We start from the raw sequence: 14,329 nt of genomic DNA on the forward strand, positions 1-14,329 counted from the left end.
CCTGTTCTAGTGCTTAGTCACCTGCACAGCAAAGTTCTTCTTCCTGTTCAGGTGGAGCTCCTTGTGCATCAGTTTCTACTCAATGCCTTCTTGTTCCATTGCTTGGGACCACTGAGCAGAGCCTGACCCCCTTCCTTCAGTTATTCGTGGACACTGATGAGGTTCCCTCTCAGTCATCTCTTCTCAAGGCTGAACAGACCCAGCTCTCTCAGCCTTTCCTCCTAAGAGATACTCCAGACCCTCAATCCCTTTTGTCACCTGTTGTTTCTCCAGCGGGTGTCAGGGTAGTTAAAGCCCCCCACCAGAACCAGGGCCAAGCAGTGAGGCTGCTTCAAGCTGTCTGTAGAAGACCTCAGGCACTTCTGCCTGCTCAGGCGGCCTGTAGCAAACACCCACAACAGTGTTACCTCCATTAGTCTATCCTTTTTTCCTAACCCATGAGATCTTGACTTGCTTGTTGTCCACCCAAAGGCAGAGCTCCATACATTCCAAGTGCTCTCTCACAGAGAGGGAAACTCCACCTCCACACCTTTCTGGTCTGTCTCTCCTCCCCATTAATCTGGGACTGATAGAAATTCTCTCACACCATTGTTAGATCTGGAAAATGAGGAAAAATTTTATTCCACCACCTTCAAGTTCAAATTGTTCGAAGAAAGGCTATTCTGGCCCTCCATATCTGACATGGCAGGTGGGATGAGTCGGTCCACATAAAAAGTCTGGCCAGAGGATGAAGTGAGGGTTGTATGGGGCTGCTCCCCAGCACTTGGCTGCTTCTTGGTCACACAGGCACACCATTTTTTCACATCGGTCTGTCAGGTTATCTGCAAAAGAAAATATGAGCTGAGGTTGAGAGACTCTGAATGAAAGGCAAGAAAAGTTTTAGGAGGAAAAATCCCCTAAAAAAGCAGCCCTTAGGGATCAAAGGCTGTGGCAGCAGGATAAACGTGTTGTGTTGTGAGTGGATTTGACCCTCCCCTGCCCTCTCTATCAACAGGTCTGACCTTGACTGTGACAAAGAGCATCAGAAATTAGCAGCTAAATGTAGATTGGCAATGCTTATAAAAATCTGCTTAGCACGGAGCACTCCCTGCTTCTAGAACTGTGTGAAATATGAGGGTTTATTTCAGTAGTCAAAGCTGAAAAGGAAAATTATTTAATCTTAGCCTGAGGTAAAAATATTCCACAGCTCCTCAGTCGGTGAATTTCCCTTCTAACTCCTCCCTCTGCAAAACAGACTGATTTCAAAAGAAAAAAACACTATTTTGAAAGAAGGAGTCTCCCAGAGGGATGCTCAGAAACCTGAGCGCGTCAGAGCACCCACCAGGCATCCTTCACTCTTGCTGTGTCAGTTGCTGCTGTCTCTCTCTGATCACAGCAGAGGAGCCAAGGAGCTTTGCAGCAGGGCCAGGTACCTGATTTTTATGAGCTAGCAGCTAACAAAGTGATCAAAGTCATACATGGAACTGTGCAGAATGCAAATATATGACTGCATGACCATAAATAACATCAAAGCCACTAGCTTAGAAGGCTACATTGCAAATGACTGAGTTTGGGTTAATGAACCTCATCCCACCTATAGGTGGTTTAAATGCAGTTGTTGAGTTAATATTACTTTAAAGCACAGTGCCTTGCTTCTTTGAGGCTGCTACCATGGGTTATCTAACAGCCATAAAACCCTACACTAGGCAAAGTTTAATGTGCCAGTGCACATGGGCTTCACTTCAACTGGGCTTCACTCATTCAATTGGAATGAGTATAGGAATTTTTTCAGATTTCACTGGACTTTGATGGATCAACCCTGTATCTGAAAAACAAGAAAAGTCCTAGTTTCCTAAGCTGTTCAGAATAATCATGTATTTACTGCTAAAAGTGTTTTACGGGTCAATGAGGACTTAAGGCCACTCTTCTCTTAGCTACTAGTCTTGCCTGATACTCTCCTTGCCCCTCTGCTCCTTGAGCTCTTCCTATGCTGTGCCAGCAACTGTTCATCAAATGTGAGTACAAAAGTCTGGCTTTGCAACATTCATTCAAGAGGAATGATTGGTTTTGACCAGACCCCACAACTAACAGCCTTTTCTATATTCCAGATGTCTATTGAATGCCATTTGCCTACAGGTGATGGCATATCTAGCCTGAAGAATATGGTTTTGCCAGGTTTTTTTCATTCCACGAACAAAACTACCTAATGGCAGCAAAAAGAAGAGAAATACCAAGTAAAATGAGTTTCTGTTTATTTTACATGAAAATGTCTGTATTTATGGTACAGTGTCAGGCAGCAGGCATCTAATTCCTGTTGCATTGAAATGGTAGTGCAAACAGTTCTGCTTCTAACACTTCTGGACATCATTACCCTGAGCTCAGCAAGTATGCCTGGAAATTTAATTCTTCATCTCTTTTGTTTGAATGGGATCAGACATTATACTTTCACATCCTAGTAAGACCTGCTGTAGCCTGGGGTAGGAAATTTGCCTTCAAAATCCATTTCTGTTGCTCCTCCTCACAGGGGATATCAGGGGGAGTGTAGCCTGCTGAGGGCTTGAGGACAACAGTTGATGGATGCATCAGGTCTTGCCTGGACATCAGTTAAGGAATTAATGAAATGTGTTTAACTCATGCTTGTTGGCCTAGTTAGAGCAACTGCAGCCTGCTGCACTCCTGTGTCCACTCCCATGGACTGAATGATACATCTCATATCTGCAACTTGGATTGTTCCTTCACAGCAAAGAGAAACAGGAATTTTTCCCTGTAAAATGACTAGCAGAAAATATCAGTCAGCTATGGAAATACGGCAGGAGGGAGAGCAGTTGTACATTAAAGCGACACATTCCTTTGCCAGGACTTTGTATTTACTAGATTGTTCTGGAACTTGGAAAAGAGCAACTGCAGATGTGCTGTGTCCCATCCCCTTTCTGCTGGCAGCTCTTCAGCTGCTGGTGAGGCTGAGGATTGCACCAGTAAAATATGGTTTTCTGATAAGGTAGGAATAGTCTTTTAATGTTCTAGCAAGTAACTTTGATGATTATGGGGATAAGTTTTACTCTCACAATTTCTTTTCAAACTTTCAAAGTCTTCTACAATGGATTTTACTACCAGGAGCTTTCTGGAGACTTAGAAACACAAGTGACAAATTCTAAGACTCAAGTCATCTGGTGTATGTCAAAACAAACTGTGCTAGACACTGATGGGCTGTGACTGTGCAATTCAAACCTTCTTGACTGGGTACCAGCTGTAGAGCTGAGCACAGCCCACACTTGCTGTCTGCCTGAAGCACTTGAGAGCATTTGATTCTGCATGGTTCCAAATCCCTGCTGGAACCCCAAGACTTCAGGCTGGAGCCCTACTCATGGCAGAGGTGCAGGCTGGCATCCTATTTAACCTGTCTTGCTGCCATGGTAAATAGCCTGGCTCTTCTCTAGCAGTGCTTAAGGGTAGTAAAAAAGTGGACAGTCCTGCTGGAGGGAGGGCCAGAACTGCAATGGGAAGAGCATCCCTGAAGACCCACAGCTGTAGGAAGAGGCACGCTTAATGCCAGCGAGCAGAAAGTCTCCAGAGAGTCATCTGCATCCCTGCCAAACTGAGATGGCTGGGGGGTTCCATGGCCCCCAGCCCAGCTCTTCAGCCTGGGTGGATCTCAGGTTACCTGGAATGGTTTGTGCTGGGGCTCCAGCTTTTCTCCCGGCTCCTGGCAAGGAAAGGGCAGGGAGCTTGGAAGAGAATGGACATTGCCTAAAGCAGCTTTGAAACCAGCTTGGCAAACATAAACCTGCCTCTGGGGCCCCCAGAGCTCTTTGGTCAGCCTGCTGCCTGCAGAGGAGGGAGGGAGGGAGGGAGGGAGGGAGGGAGGGAGGGAGGGAAACCCACGCAACGGGAGCCAGCCTTTCCTTACCGCACCGCACGGTGTTCTGCTCACAGGCCCACTGGTAGCGCTGGACCTTGGGGTTGCAGCCTTCCTTCTCTGCCGTGTCATAGCAGCAGTCGTGCCTGTGGCAGCACCTGGGAGGCATAAAAAGAGAGAGTCTGGGTGTCCTCCTGCATCCTGCCTGTTGGCACAGACTGCAGGGGGCTTTGCTCACACACCACAGCTCATGACAGCAATGTTCCCCCCAGCCTGTCAGTAAATCATCAGCTGATCCTGGCATCTCTGGGAAAGCTCACTTGTCTCAGGGGTTCATTAATGCCATATTTGCTCCCATGTGCTTCTTCCTCTGAGCTTTTGCCCTCATGAAAGCATGTGTGGTCACAACATGGTAATCTGGCTGACAAGGAGCAGAAGTGTTCCTATAAGTTGTGCTGTTGTGGCTCACTGGCTTAGGCTTAGACCCATCCCAAAACTTGGAATTGGGGTGTTTCTTGCCTTCCTCAGTATCACCAAGAAGCTTAGTCTCTTCAGTTCACCTGCCATGTGCTCCTTGGCCCATAAAGGTTCTGAGGGCAGGCTACAAATTAATCAGTTTTAATGGTGAAATTCATATGACTCAACTTAAGAACCTTAAAAGCCATCTACATCTAAGGCATTCATCTATCTTCCCTCTATGCACATCTGCACCACAGTTCACATTTTCATGCTGTAGAGATCTAACACAGGGTGAAAAGCATCAGATTTGAAAAGAGCAGTTATGTTTCACTGACCATAGAGGGAATGAGGATGAATAGCTCAGCTGATGACATCTGTCCTATGGACTAGTCAGTGAGATCATTCTTGCTGTCAATTACTTCTGAATTTATGGAAAACTTGACCTCACTTGAATTTTATTCTTGTAATTTAGGGATTCAAATTCCACCAAGAAAAGATTCAGCACTTAGAGATGTTCTCTGCTGAATAACAAAGGTTGTTTCAGCAAGGATGCAAGGTCAGAGGCTGGAGCCAGAGTGCAGTGATCTCCTGTATTTCCAGAAGACATCCATGCAAGAACTGTACAGAGAAACCCCTCTACTAACTGGGAAAAATTGAGGCAGGCTGATTAAAAACCTTGAAGCTACAGCAAAGCCTAATCCATCCTCAGGGGAATGATAGGTAACAGAGCAGGCCCATACCTAGTGTCTCATATATGGGACACTGGGCACTGCAGGCTGTAGTGGAGGGGAGTGTGTCAGCTTTAGAAACCAAAAGTTTGTGAGGTCTGGGGAGTGAGCCAGTAGCCAAATTGGTAAAGTTGGTATCAGTGATGGGGGAGTATGGGGAAGAAGAACAACGTGAAGATAGACGAGCAAAGGGAGGTGTTAGGACTCTGTGCCAAGGGAAACAACTTGCTCTTTATAAAGAGCCAGAGGGAACAAAGAGAAAGAGAGGTAGGAGAAGTGAGGACAGATACTGTAGGAGGCAAAAGATGTTCTGTTAATCAGGCAAGGACAAGCAAATGAGCACTGAATTTGCACAAAGAAATGGTGTTCTAGCTAGCTGTGAGAGCTCGCTGCTCCTTATCTGGCTTGGCAAAACCAGGGGAAGTTGCATAAACTCTGCAAAACCGCAGGATTTGGGGCACAATTCTCCTTCCCCTTACTGCAGTTCCTCCTGATGATCCCCACAGCTGCAGCAGGGTGACAGGTAGCTTACTCCAACAAAAAGCAAGAAGACTTTTGGCTCCTATTTTACAAACATCTGAAAGAACTGTCAAGGAATGAAGACTAAGGAATGCTATTGTTGTCCTTTGCCACCTTCAGATGGTCCCCTCCTTTCTGGAAATGCCCTTTGCTGCACCTGGGTCAGAGTGGTGCTAAGCTTTTAATGACCTGCTAACACTCGGTTACACCAACACAAACAGAGGCAGCCAACACCATGGCTGAGCACTGGTCATCAGCGATGGCAAACAAACACAACTGTGCCACCTGGGCAGTCAACAACCGGCTCGTCAGGGCTGGGCTAGAGACAGCCCGAATGGCTACAGACAGCTCCGGCTGGTCCGCAGCGATCCGCTGGCCAGACCCCTGCTGGTGCGCAAATGCCAATAGGGCAAGAATTTGTCACGTTGTGTTTGTCACATCAACAGCACCCTCACGGCTGTGTGTCTTTTCCTTTAACCTTGCAACAGAGGAGAAGTCTTAGTCTTCCCTACGAGCTGGCCAGGATTTAACAGCTGGATGCAATGATCTTAGAGATCTTTCCCAGCCTCCACGATCCTGTGACTTAGATGAGTTATAGAAGCGCCCTGCCTTTCATGGTGTTTTCAGGGAAGTGCTGAGCACCCTTAGGTCCTACTTTACAACATAGGTGCCGCAGCAATCCAGGGGAACAGAAAGGAGAAGGAGAAACAAATCGATTGTCTCTATGCGGAAGAAATGTCATTATGCCTTGAAGTGATAGAACCGTGAGAGTGGAACAAAAAGGAAAAGCTAATTTGCGACAACACCACATCAAAGTCAGTATGTGGAATAAACCTTATAAAAGGATTACCCACTCAATGGCATTTTTTTCTTTTTCACATAAAAGAGAGGTGCTTAGAAGCACTCTAGCCCTGTCTAGACAGATTGACTGAATTACACACAAGAAAATTACTCCTTTTGTAAGGGTCTCTGTAACAAACCTAGAAGGTCAAGGAGGTGAATAATTCTCAAACAGTATTTGTCACTCACAGGCAGTAGTTTTGCCACTCTTTCATTTTTAGAATGCAAATAGGGAAAATAATGTGGTCACTTGGACAGGTGTGGGGTACTCAAACACACTAATCATTGCAGTAGTTCTTAGTAACAGGTATCAATATTTCTCTAGCAAACAGAAAATGGATTTTTTAAGGCCTAAATCTAGTGTGGCATTGCCGATTCTTCCTAGCTAAGAACCTAAACAAAACTTTTAATGTTTTTCTACAGCAGCCAAGCATTGCAGCCAAGGAATAATAATGAATGTACTTAGAGGATCAAGAATCAAGCTTCCCTTTTACAAACTATCTGATATTTTGAGGCGTTTCCATTTGCAAAGTCTCATTTTCTGCCTTTGGGATAAAATCCTAAAATACTCTGTGCAATTTAAACAACAGCAGAAACAGTGGCTGGTGAACATGTGGCCATATTTTACTCTCTCTTTTTCAGGAGTGAAGACTACTTGCATCTCCCAGGGTCACATAAATTTGAATGTCATTCAGCCTCTACGGAAAACAGCTTTTAAGTCACTCTGCTCAGCCCTTCAATAAAAGCAGTGCTCCAAATTAGTGAAATCATGTTTTACTTTCAAGGCTTTATTGTGAAATTTGTTAAAGGATTACAAAAATAATTAAACACCCTACATACACTGCTGTAGATAAGCACTGTGATAAGCAGGTCAAGGGATACTACTGCAGTTGCTCATCGTTTGTGAGGCCCATATTGACGGTTTCATAGATGAAATATTTCACAGACAAATAAAGGGACATGTGAGAGGGCTTTGGGAGTGAAACATCTTGCTGCATTAATGAAGGCAGCTCCATTAGTCTTAAGGGACAGACAACTTCTTGTTCATGCCCACAGAGATCTAAAACTTTGACATTTTTTCTTCCTTCACTCCCCCCTGCCCCTTTTTTCTGTCATTCTAATTCAGCAAAATCTGGTTTTATAGCAACCTGCAATGTCTCCAGCAGCAAGTTATTCTGGAAAGCTCAGTTTCCTTCCCAGTGAGCTGCAGACTGCCCTCACCCCTGCTAAAAGCAGAGCTTGCTTACTAGTAGCACCTGGTCTGTTGACTGTAGATAGACTTTGCTTTGACTTTGATATTTCAAACCTGGCAAGACTGCAAATACCAGGCTCAGAGCAACAAGAGTCCACTATCCTCAGCTTTACTCTCATTTACTCTCTTTATGCTCATTGCACAGAACAGGGAAGAAGACTTTGATTGCATGCAGCACCTCCGACACTTGTTGGGAATAACAAGCCCAACATCTTCCCCACTAACAAAGAAAAGGGGAAATGACACCATGCTCTCCCTTATTGTTCTGCCTCGATTCAGTGGGAACTAACAGCCAATGAAGGCAACAGGTTTGATTACTCCTTGCAACTATACCAATTTCTTCAAGAGGATAAACAGTGATATTTCCATCACTTTCATTTTAAGGACCTAGGTGAAATAATGCTCCAAATACCTTGGAGTACCCTCCTTTCATCAGGCAGGGTGTGCTCTCAATGAAAAAACAAACAGTATTTCAAAAAATTACATCCTGGTTTCTCCTTTGCCCTCTGCCCCACATATTACAAGGTCCTAAGAGCTTTGGTGTCATCCAGAAGGAGGTTAAGCCCTCCTTCAAATCCCAAGTGATACATGGGTCATCACTCCCAAATCCCTGTATGTCCATATGTACTAAGTTCCCTGCCCACAAGGCAGCAAATGAGTCAGTGGAGTCACAGTAGCGCAAACAGAGAAAAGTAGGGAGATCTGCACTGCTTCTGGACACATAACTGAGGTTTCTCTTACCAGTCTGTTTTATCTTTAGGCCAGCCTCGTCCTCCTAGCCCACAGTAGCAGCCATAGCCAATATATGCCAAGGGAGACCGTCCCGTGCCACACGTTATGGCTCCAGCCAGTTCAATGATTCCTCGAGTGTGCAGGGAATGGGACTTTCCCAGAGCACCTTTCCAAACTGCAAAGACAGGACACAGTTACACACAGGGATTAAACATGCCTGCTACTGATTTTCCTACAGTCCTTAAAGGGAGATGGTTTTGATTTTGACTGGTTGGTTGGATGCAGCCCTGACAATCTAACTAGTCCTGACATTCAGCTGGCCAAAGGTGCTCTTGCAGGGACCTTTGCCTGTGTCTGGGATAATCAAAAGGTGGATGCAGAAAGGCCCAAGCATGCTATTTCTTCCACAGGAGCTTAGTTCAAGCAGGACTTACTAGTTCTGGTGTGCTAGTGTGTGATTGCAGCTGTGTTGCACCCAGGAGCGGTGTGCATGGTTGTGCTCATCACAGAGCCCAAGCTGTTTAGGCTTTGCAGGGTCTGTGCCAGCACCATGGAGGCCACCTGGGCATCACAGCACCCCAGAGCTCCCAAACCTGGGACAGTTTTCCAGCCATGCTATGCTCCTGACTGGGACATGAAGCAGCAGAGAACAGCCAGGCTACCAGACCTAACCAGGACTCTGTGGAAAGAAATGAAGTTTCTATGTTGCTCAAGATTTCTTACATTATCCAAGTTTCCCTATTATTCAGGATCTTTTAACCCAGGTGGCAAAACATACTGATAGTCCTATTATACTGCACAGAGGGACAGCTACACACCCCTAAGCCTGTAGGGTACACACTTTGTCAAGGACAAAGTGCCTCCATTAGCCAAGATGCGTGTACAGCCCCTTTCTCTGGAGACTCTGGAAGTGCTGGCAACACTTGTATCTGCTTTTGTTATTGTGTTAGCCCTAAGTCATAACAGGTGGGGCGCACTGGTTTGGGGAAAAAAGGAGAAAGGAGCTCTCTGTCAGCTGGAGGGTGTGGATGGCCACCCAAACCAGTCTGGAGATTTTTGAGTTACAAGTCTTTCAAACAGTCTTGGGATTTCACATGTTAATTTGGAACTTTTTTAGAAGCCACAGGCTCATTCTTGCAGTAATTGTTAGGGAAACCAAGAGTACCCTACCCCTAACACTCAAACCACTGTGATGCTCAGTTGCAAACGTTGCTGCTTATTGTGTTGTAGTGACAAATAGGAGCATTTCATGCCTGGATTTACTGTGAAGGACCAAATGCACTTTGCACTGCTCTATCAGTAAGATCAAAATCCTCAGCCCGAAAGCCTGACCTATCTGCTCATCCCACCCATGCACAGCCATTCCAAAATCAAACAGGGGCTTTCCAGCATGCTTGGATGGAGAGGGAGGTGACTTCTGGGAGCTGGGAACTGGCCACTGAAATTTCTTTGCCACCTGCCCCTGGCTATTGCAGCACGCTTGACCTCTTCAAAGTGTTGTGCAAACACGGGCTAATTAATCCTCTAAACCACCCAAGGACTCAATACTATTATTAAAACAGTTGCTTTCCTTTTAAAACCTAGCCTCTAATCCCCCTGCTTGGGCCTCTTCCCGCATCTCCGGGGCTAGCTTGCCCTCCGAGCCCAATCCAAATGCCAGCGCAGACAAGGAGGGTCTCTCCCCATGAAGGACAAGGCAGGGCTTTGCTCCCTCCTTCCCAGCCCGAGCCCCCAGCAGGAGAGGGTGCCACCATGTTCACCCCAGGGATCCACACCTCAGGCTGTCCAGCATAGCCTCAGTCTGCTTCCTGGGGCATTCCTCAGGGATTAAATGCACATTCCTGAAAAAGTAAGCGATCAGCTAAACACTACTTGAGTGTTCAGGTTTCGTGCTAAAAACACATTGGATGGGTTTTATTGAGAGCTAAAGAGACCACTTATTTTCCTTGTCTAAACAGCAGGGCTCCAGAGTTAGAAGGGGGCTTAGCTCTCAGGGGAAATCACAAGTAGTGAGCTGGTTTGGATTTGGGGGTATAAATCATGATTTTCCAACCTGTTGCAGTTTGCTGACCCTGAAAATATTCCAGTGGAGACAAAAACTTCTTTGTAGGAGTCCCAGCCTTCTGACAAATGGCTTGAATTCTTTTTTAGCTGTCTTTCACTGGCCTCTTAAGCTAGGACTGCTGGGCTTGGCCTGTTGGCCACTGGCTGAAAATGATTGAGGCTGCTGTAAGGTAACTGTACCTCACTCAGAAGAAGAAAGGCCATTCTTCTCTTGGGGATATCTCTGGAGATCAAGGAACTGTAATTACAGTGCAGAGTTGCTATGAAAGTGGAGAGAACACCCCGAAGGAAATCGAGTCCAAAAGACTCAATTAGTGCGCTTAGGGCTGTGTGTTCTGCAAGAGGCGTCCAGGCAGCCTCTGATGTTCCTGTTCTTTGAAAGCTGTCTGGGTTTTGAGCAGCAGTGCGCTGCTGCAGCTGAGAGGTCAGCCCTAGCAAGTACATTTTTAATATTCAGGTGCACAGCTAATAACTTGACCAAGAACTGAAATTGCTTTCTCTATGCTAGGAAGCCGAGCCAACACAGCCAGGAAAGCCTTGAAAGAGTCTGAGTCTCCACAGCAGCCTGCTCCTAGCAAACGTCCCGTTAGCAGCATGTCCAATCATTAGTTAAACTACTAATGGACCACCTTAGAGAAGAACGTACCTGCAGAGAGGTGAGCAGAGGTGAATCTGACAACTTAGCGCTATTTCCTGCTTAAACTGGCAGCCTTTGCTGTAAATGAAGGCAGGAGGTTGTTTTGTCCTTTTAAAACTCTACTGCAGGTATAATCTCAGATGTGCCAGTTTAGTGTTTTGTTGCCTTTGTCTGTAGGGGCTTTATGTTAGCAGCCATTTATGGCTTTTATAAACAGAACTTTTAAAAATTATTTTAAATTCAGATGTGTTGAAAACTGCTCACTCCATGTACACTGGTATAAAAAGAAGGTATTTCAATGGAACATGGACACTCACAACTCTGTAGCAGAAAACTATTTAAAAAGAAGACCTGTGTTTATTCAGGTTCTGCAAACCATAGCTGGGGCTGGGAAGTGAGGCAGGCAGGCAGCTCACTTACACTGTCCCTCACTGCGAAGTTGAGGATTGTCTAGTGACACTTTTTTTCCCCTCACTTGGCCACATCACACGGAGGTCCTGGCACGCAGCACGCGAAGCTGATGGCACAGGGAGAGGCTGTCCCCGGGCAGGGGGAGGCAGGGCAGGGCAGAGAGGGTTCCAGGGGTGGTACTCACCTGCCTGAAGCAGCGCCAGCAGCAGCAGCAGGCGGGGGCCCATCGGCAGATCGCTCCCACTCTCGGGCACTTCGGGCTCAGCCGCCGGCGCTCCGGCAGTGCCGCGCTGCCAAGTCAGCCGAGGTGTGGTTGTGCTGAACAACCCTGCCGGGCTGCTGCCCCAGGCTTTATATACACGTGGCTCTGCGCCCGTCTGAAGTGGAACACCCTCTCCTGCGATGCCCCCGAGCCCCAGCGAGGGCTACAAGAGAACCGGTCCCCGCAGGGCTCCTCGCTGCGGGAGGAGAGGGCGAGGCCCGGCTCTGTTTGCCCGGCATCGCCTTTGGGAGGGAGGGGCTGCTGCAGGGGCATTAGGCCGGTAGGCTCCGGGACGGCCCAAGACCCAGGCACTAAGCCGGGCTCCTTTAAGCTGTTTGCTTACAGACCCCGGTTAACCTCTGAGAAGCTGCGGCAAAGTGAAGCCTTCAACCGGGCGCTCTCTGTGGCTTGGGCTCGCTCCTGTGGCATTCCCTTGGCAAGGATTTTCTCCTTTTATAGATCGCTTCCCAGGGTATTTTTTTATAAATTATTTTATTTTAAGACGGATTATTTTCGTGTTTAAAAAAGAAAAGACAAAACCATAAAAATCCAACAGAAAGAATACTGTTAAATGCAAGTACCTAATTATAAACTGACCAAAAGAGCTAATTCAGCCCCACTCTGAGGGATAAATAGCCTCTTGGCCTGTTGCTGCACCTGACTAACACCAATAGATTTCTTGAAGGCTCGTCAGTATGCGGCTGCCAGCCACGGCAGGAGACCAGCAGCTGGGTCCAGCCCCCTGGGGCTCTGGTCACAGCAGGCAGCCAAATCCAGAGGTGGCCTCCCTGTCACACAGCCTCTGCCTATATGAGGTCACAGGCAACGTGGGCAGGAGGAATGGCCACAGTTATTTTGTCTTTGGGCTTGAAACAGCTTCAAAACTCCTGCCTTCCTTGGTACAGCAGCCACTTGACTTGCTGGGGTCTGAGCATCTGCCCCTTCCCTGGTGTGGGCATGGTGGGCAGGGTGGGCTGCTCTGCTGGAGTGGGAGGGGAGGGGAAGGGGCTGCTTGCCCCTTCCTGGGCACAGCCCAGGACTATCATAGCAGCACCCCTTGCCTGAGTTCCCCATGCTAAAGCTGTGCTTCCCTTCTGAATGGCATGGGTTTAAATATTTGCTTGCTACACATTGGTAGTGAATCAAAGGTCATCAGCAAGTCGTTTATGCGGCTCCCTTCTGCTGAGACCTGCCCCAGTACAGCTGCTGTCACCCTTTGCCAGGTGAGTTTTCAAGATACAGTCATCCTGGAAGATGCCCTGTGATACAGGGCAAACGAGACAGCAGGATTGAGTAAATCTCATTACAATTACCAGCCTGAAATTTCCACCACCACCCCAGTGATGGGCCAGTGCTGGCAGTAGGAGAGGAGGGAGGGCAGCTTGAGCACAACACACGCACCCAGCTGCTCCCTGCCCTGCACTACCTCAGAGGGGCTCAGGGGAAGCTGCAAAGCTTCTGCCCTTGGAAACCCCCTTCAGTAACTATTCATTTATTCAAGTCATGATGCCAAATCACATAGAATCATAGAATGGTTTGGGTTGGGAGGGACCTTAAAAATTGTTTGAAACCCCTGCAATGGGCAGAGACACCTTCTACTCAAACAAGTTGCTTCAAGTGCCATCCAGTCACACCTTGAGTGCTTCCATGAATGGGGCATCCACAACATCTCTGAGAAAACCTGTCCCAGTACCTCAGCACCCTCACAGTAAAGGATTTCTTCCTAATATCTAATCCAAACCTCATGGTCACAATAGGACACAAAATAAAATGACACACATGCTGGAACCTCCAAGGTAAAAAAAGAAGGGCAGTTTATTTTCAACCTTGATATATATTGAATTCAAAAAGTGACCCTGGATTGGAGGATGAAATTGCCACCACACCAATGACACTGGTCAAACCAACAGTCCACCAATTTTCTCTTCCTCCAGAAAAGAATGCAAAACAATCATTATTTATATGAAACTGTGTGTGAGAAACTCCATTACAAAAATGTAAACATCAAAAGGCTTAGAAGAACTTAGAAGAACAGGACAACACAAACCTACTCTTTTTCATTTAAAAGCCATTCCCCCTAGTCCTGTCACTACAAGCCCTTGTAAAAAGTCCCTTTCCAGCTCTCTTGTAGCCCCATTTAGGTACTGGAAGGCTGCTATAACATCTCCCAGGAGTCCTTTTTTCCCATGATGAACAGCTCCAGCATTCTGTCTTCATTGGAGGGAGGGGTGCTCTTGCCCTCACATCATCTTCATGGCCCTCCCCTGGCCTCGCTCCAGCAGGCTCACATCATTCTTGTGCTGGATGCCATACCTCATGTGGGGTCCCACCAAACTGGAGCAGCGGGGGAGAATCATCTGCCTGGCCCTGCTGGCCACGCTGCTTTGGATGCAGCGCAGGATGCAGCCGGCATTCGGGGCCGTGAGTGCTCATTGCCGGGTCATGTTGTGCTTCTCCTCCACCAATGGCCCCAGGTACTTCCCAGGGCTCCTCCTGAGCATTCCCTGCCCAGCCTGATTTGTGCTCAGGGCTGCTCTGTGTGTGAGCTGTTGCTGCCAAACGTTTGACCTCAAGAATGAGAGTTTGCAGA

The 14,329-nt window shown here is 47.1% G+C and overlaps 1 protein-coding gene across 1 annotated transcript; it reads right to left on the reverse strand.

Annotated features, from left to right (window-relative positions):
- Window positions 1-657: 657 nt before the first annotated feature.
- Window positions 658-11,790, reverse strand: LOC311166506 (phospholipase A2-like; the record flags this gene model as incomplete). The annotated part of the gene is made up of 4 exons (XM_084226505.1): window positions 11,662-11,790; window positions 8,375-8,540; window positions 3,887-3,993; window positions 658-821 (listed from the first exon to the last, which is right to left on the reverse strand). The coding sequence occupies exons 1-4, from the start codon at window positions 11,702-11,704 to the stop codon at window positions 658-660; spliced, it is 480 nt and encodes a 159-aa protein (XP_084082631.1). The 5' UTR covers window positions 11,705-11,790.
- Window positions 11,791-14,329: the final 2,539 nt, after the last annotated feature.

This window comes from Fringilla coelebs (genome assembly GCF_963513975.1).
Source record: "Fringilla coelebs genome assembly, chromosome: 2".
NCBI classification, from domain to species: Eukaryota; Metazoa; Chordata; class Aves; order Passeriformes; family Fringillidae; genus Fringilla; species Fringilla coelebs.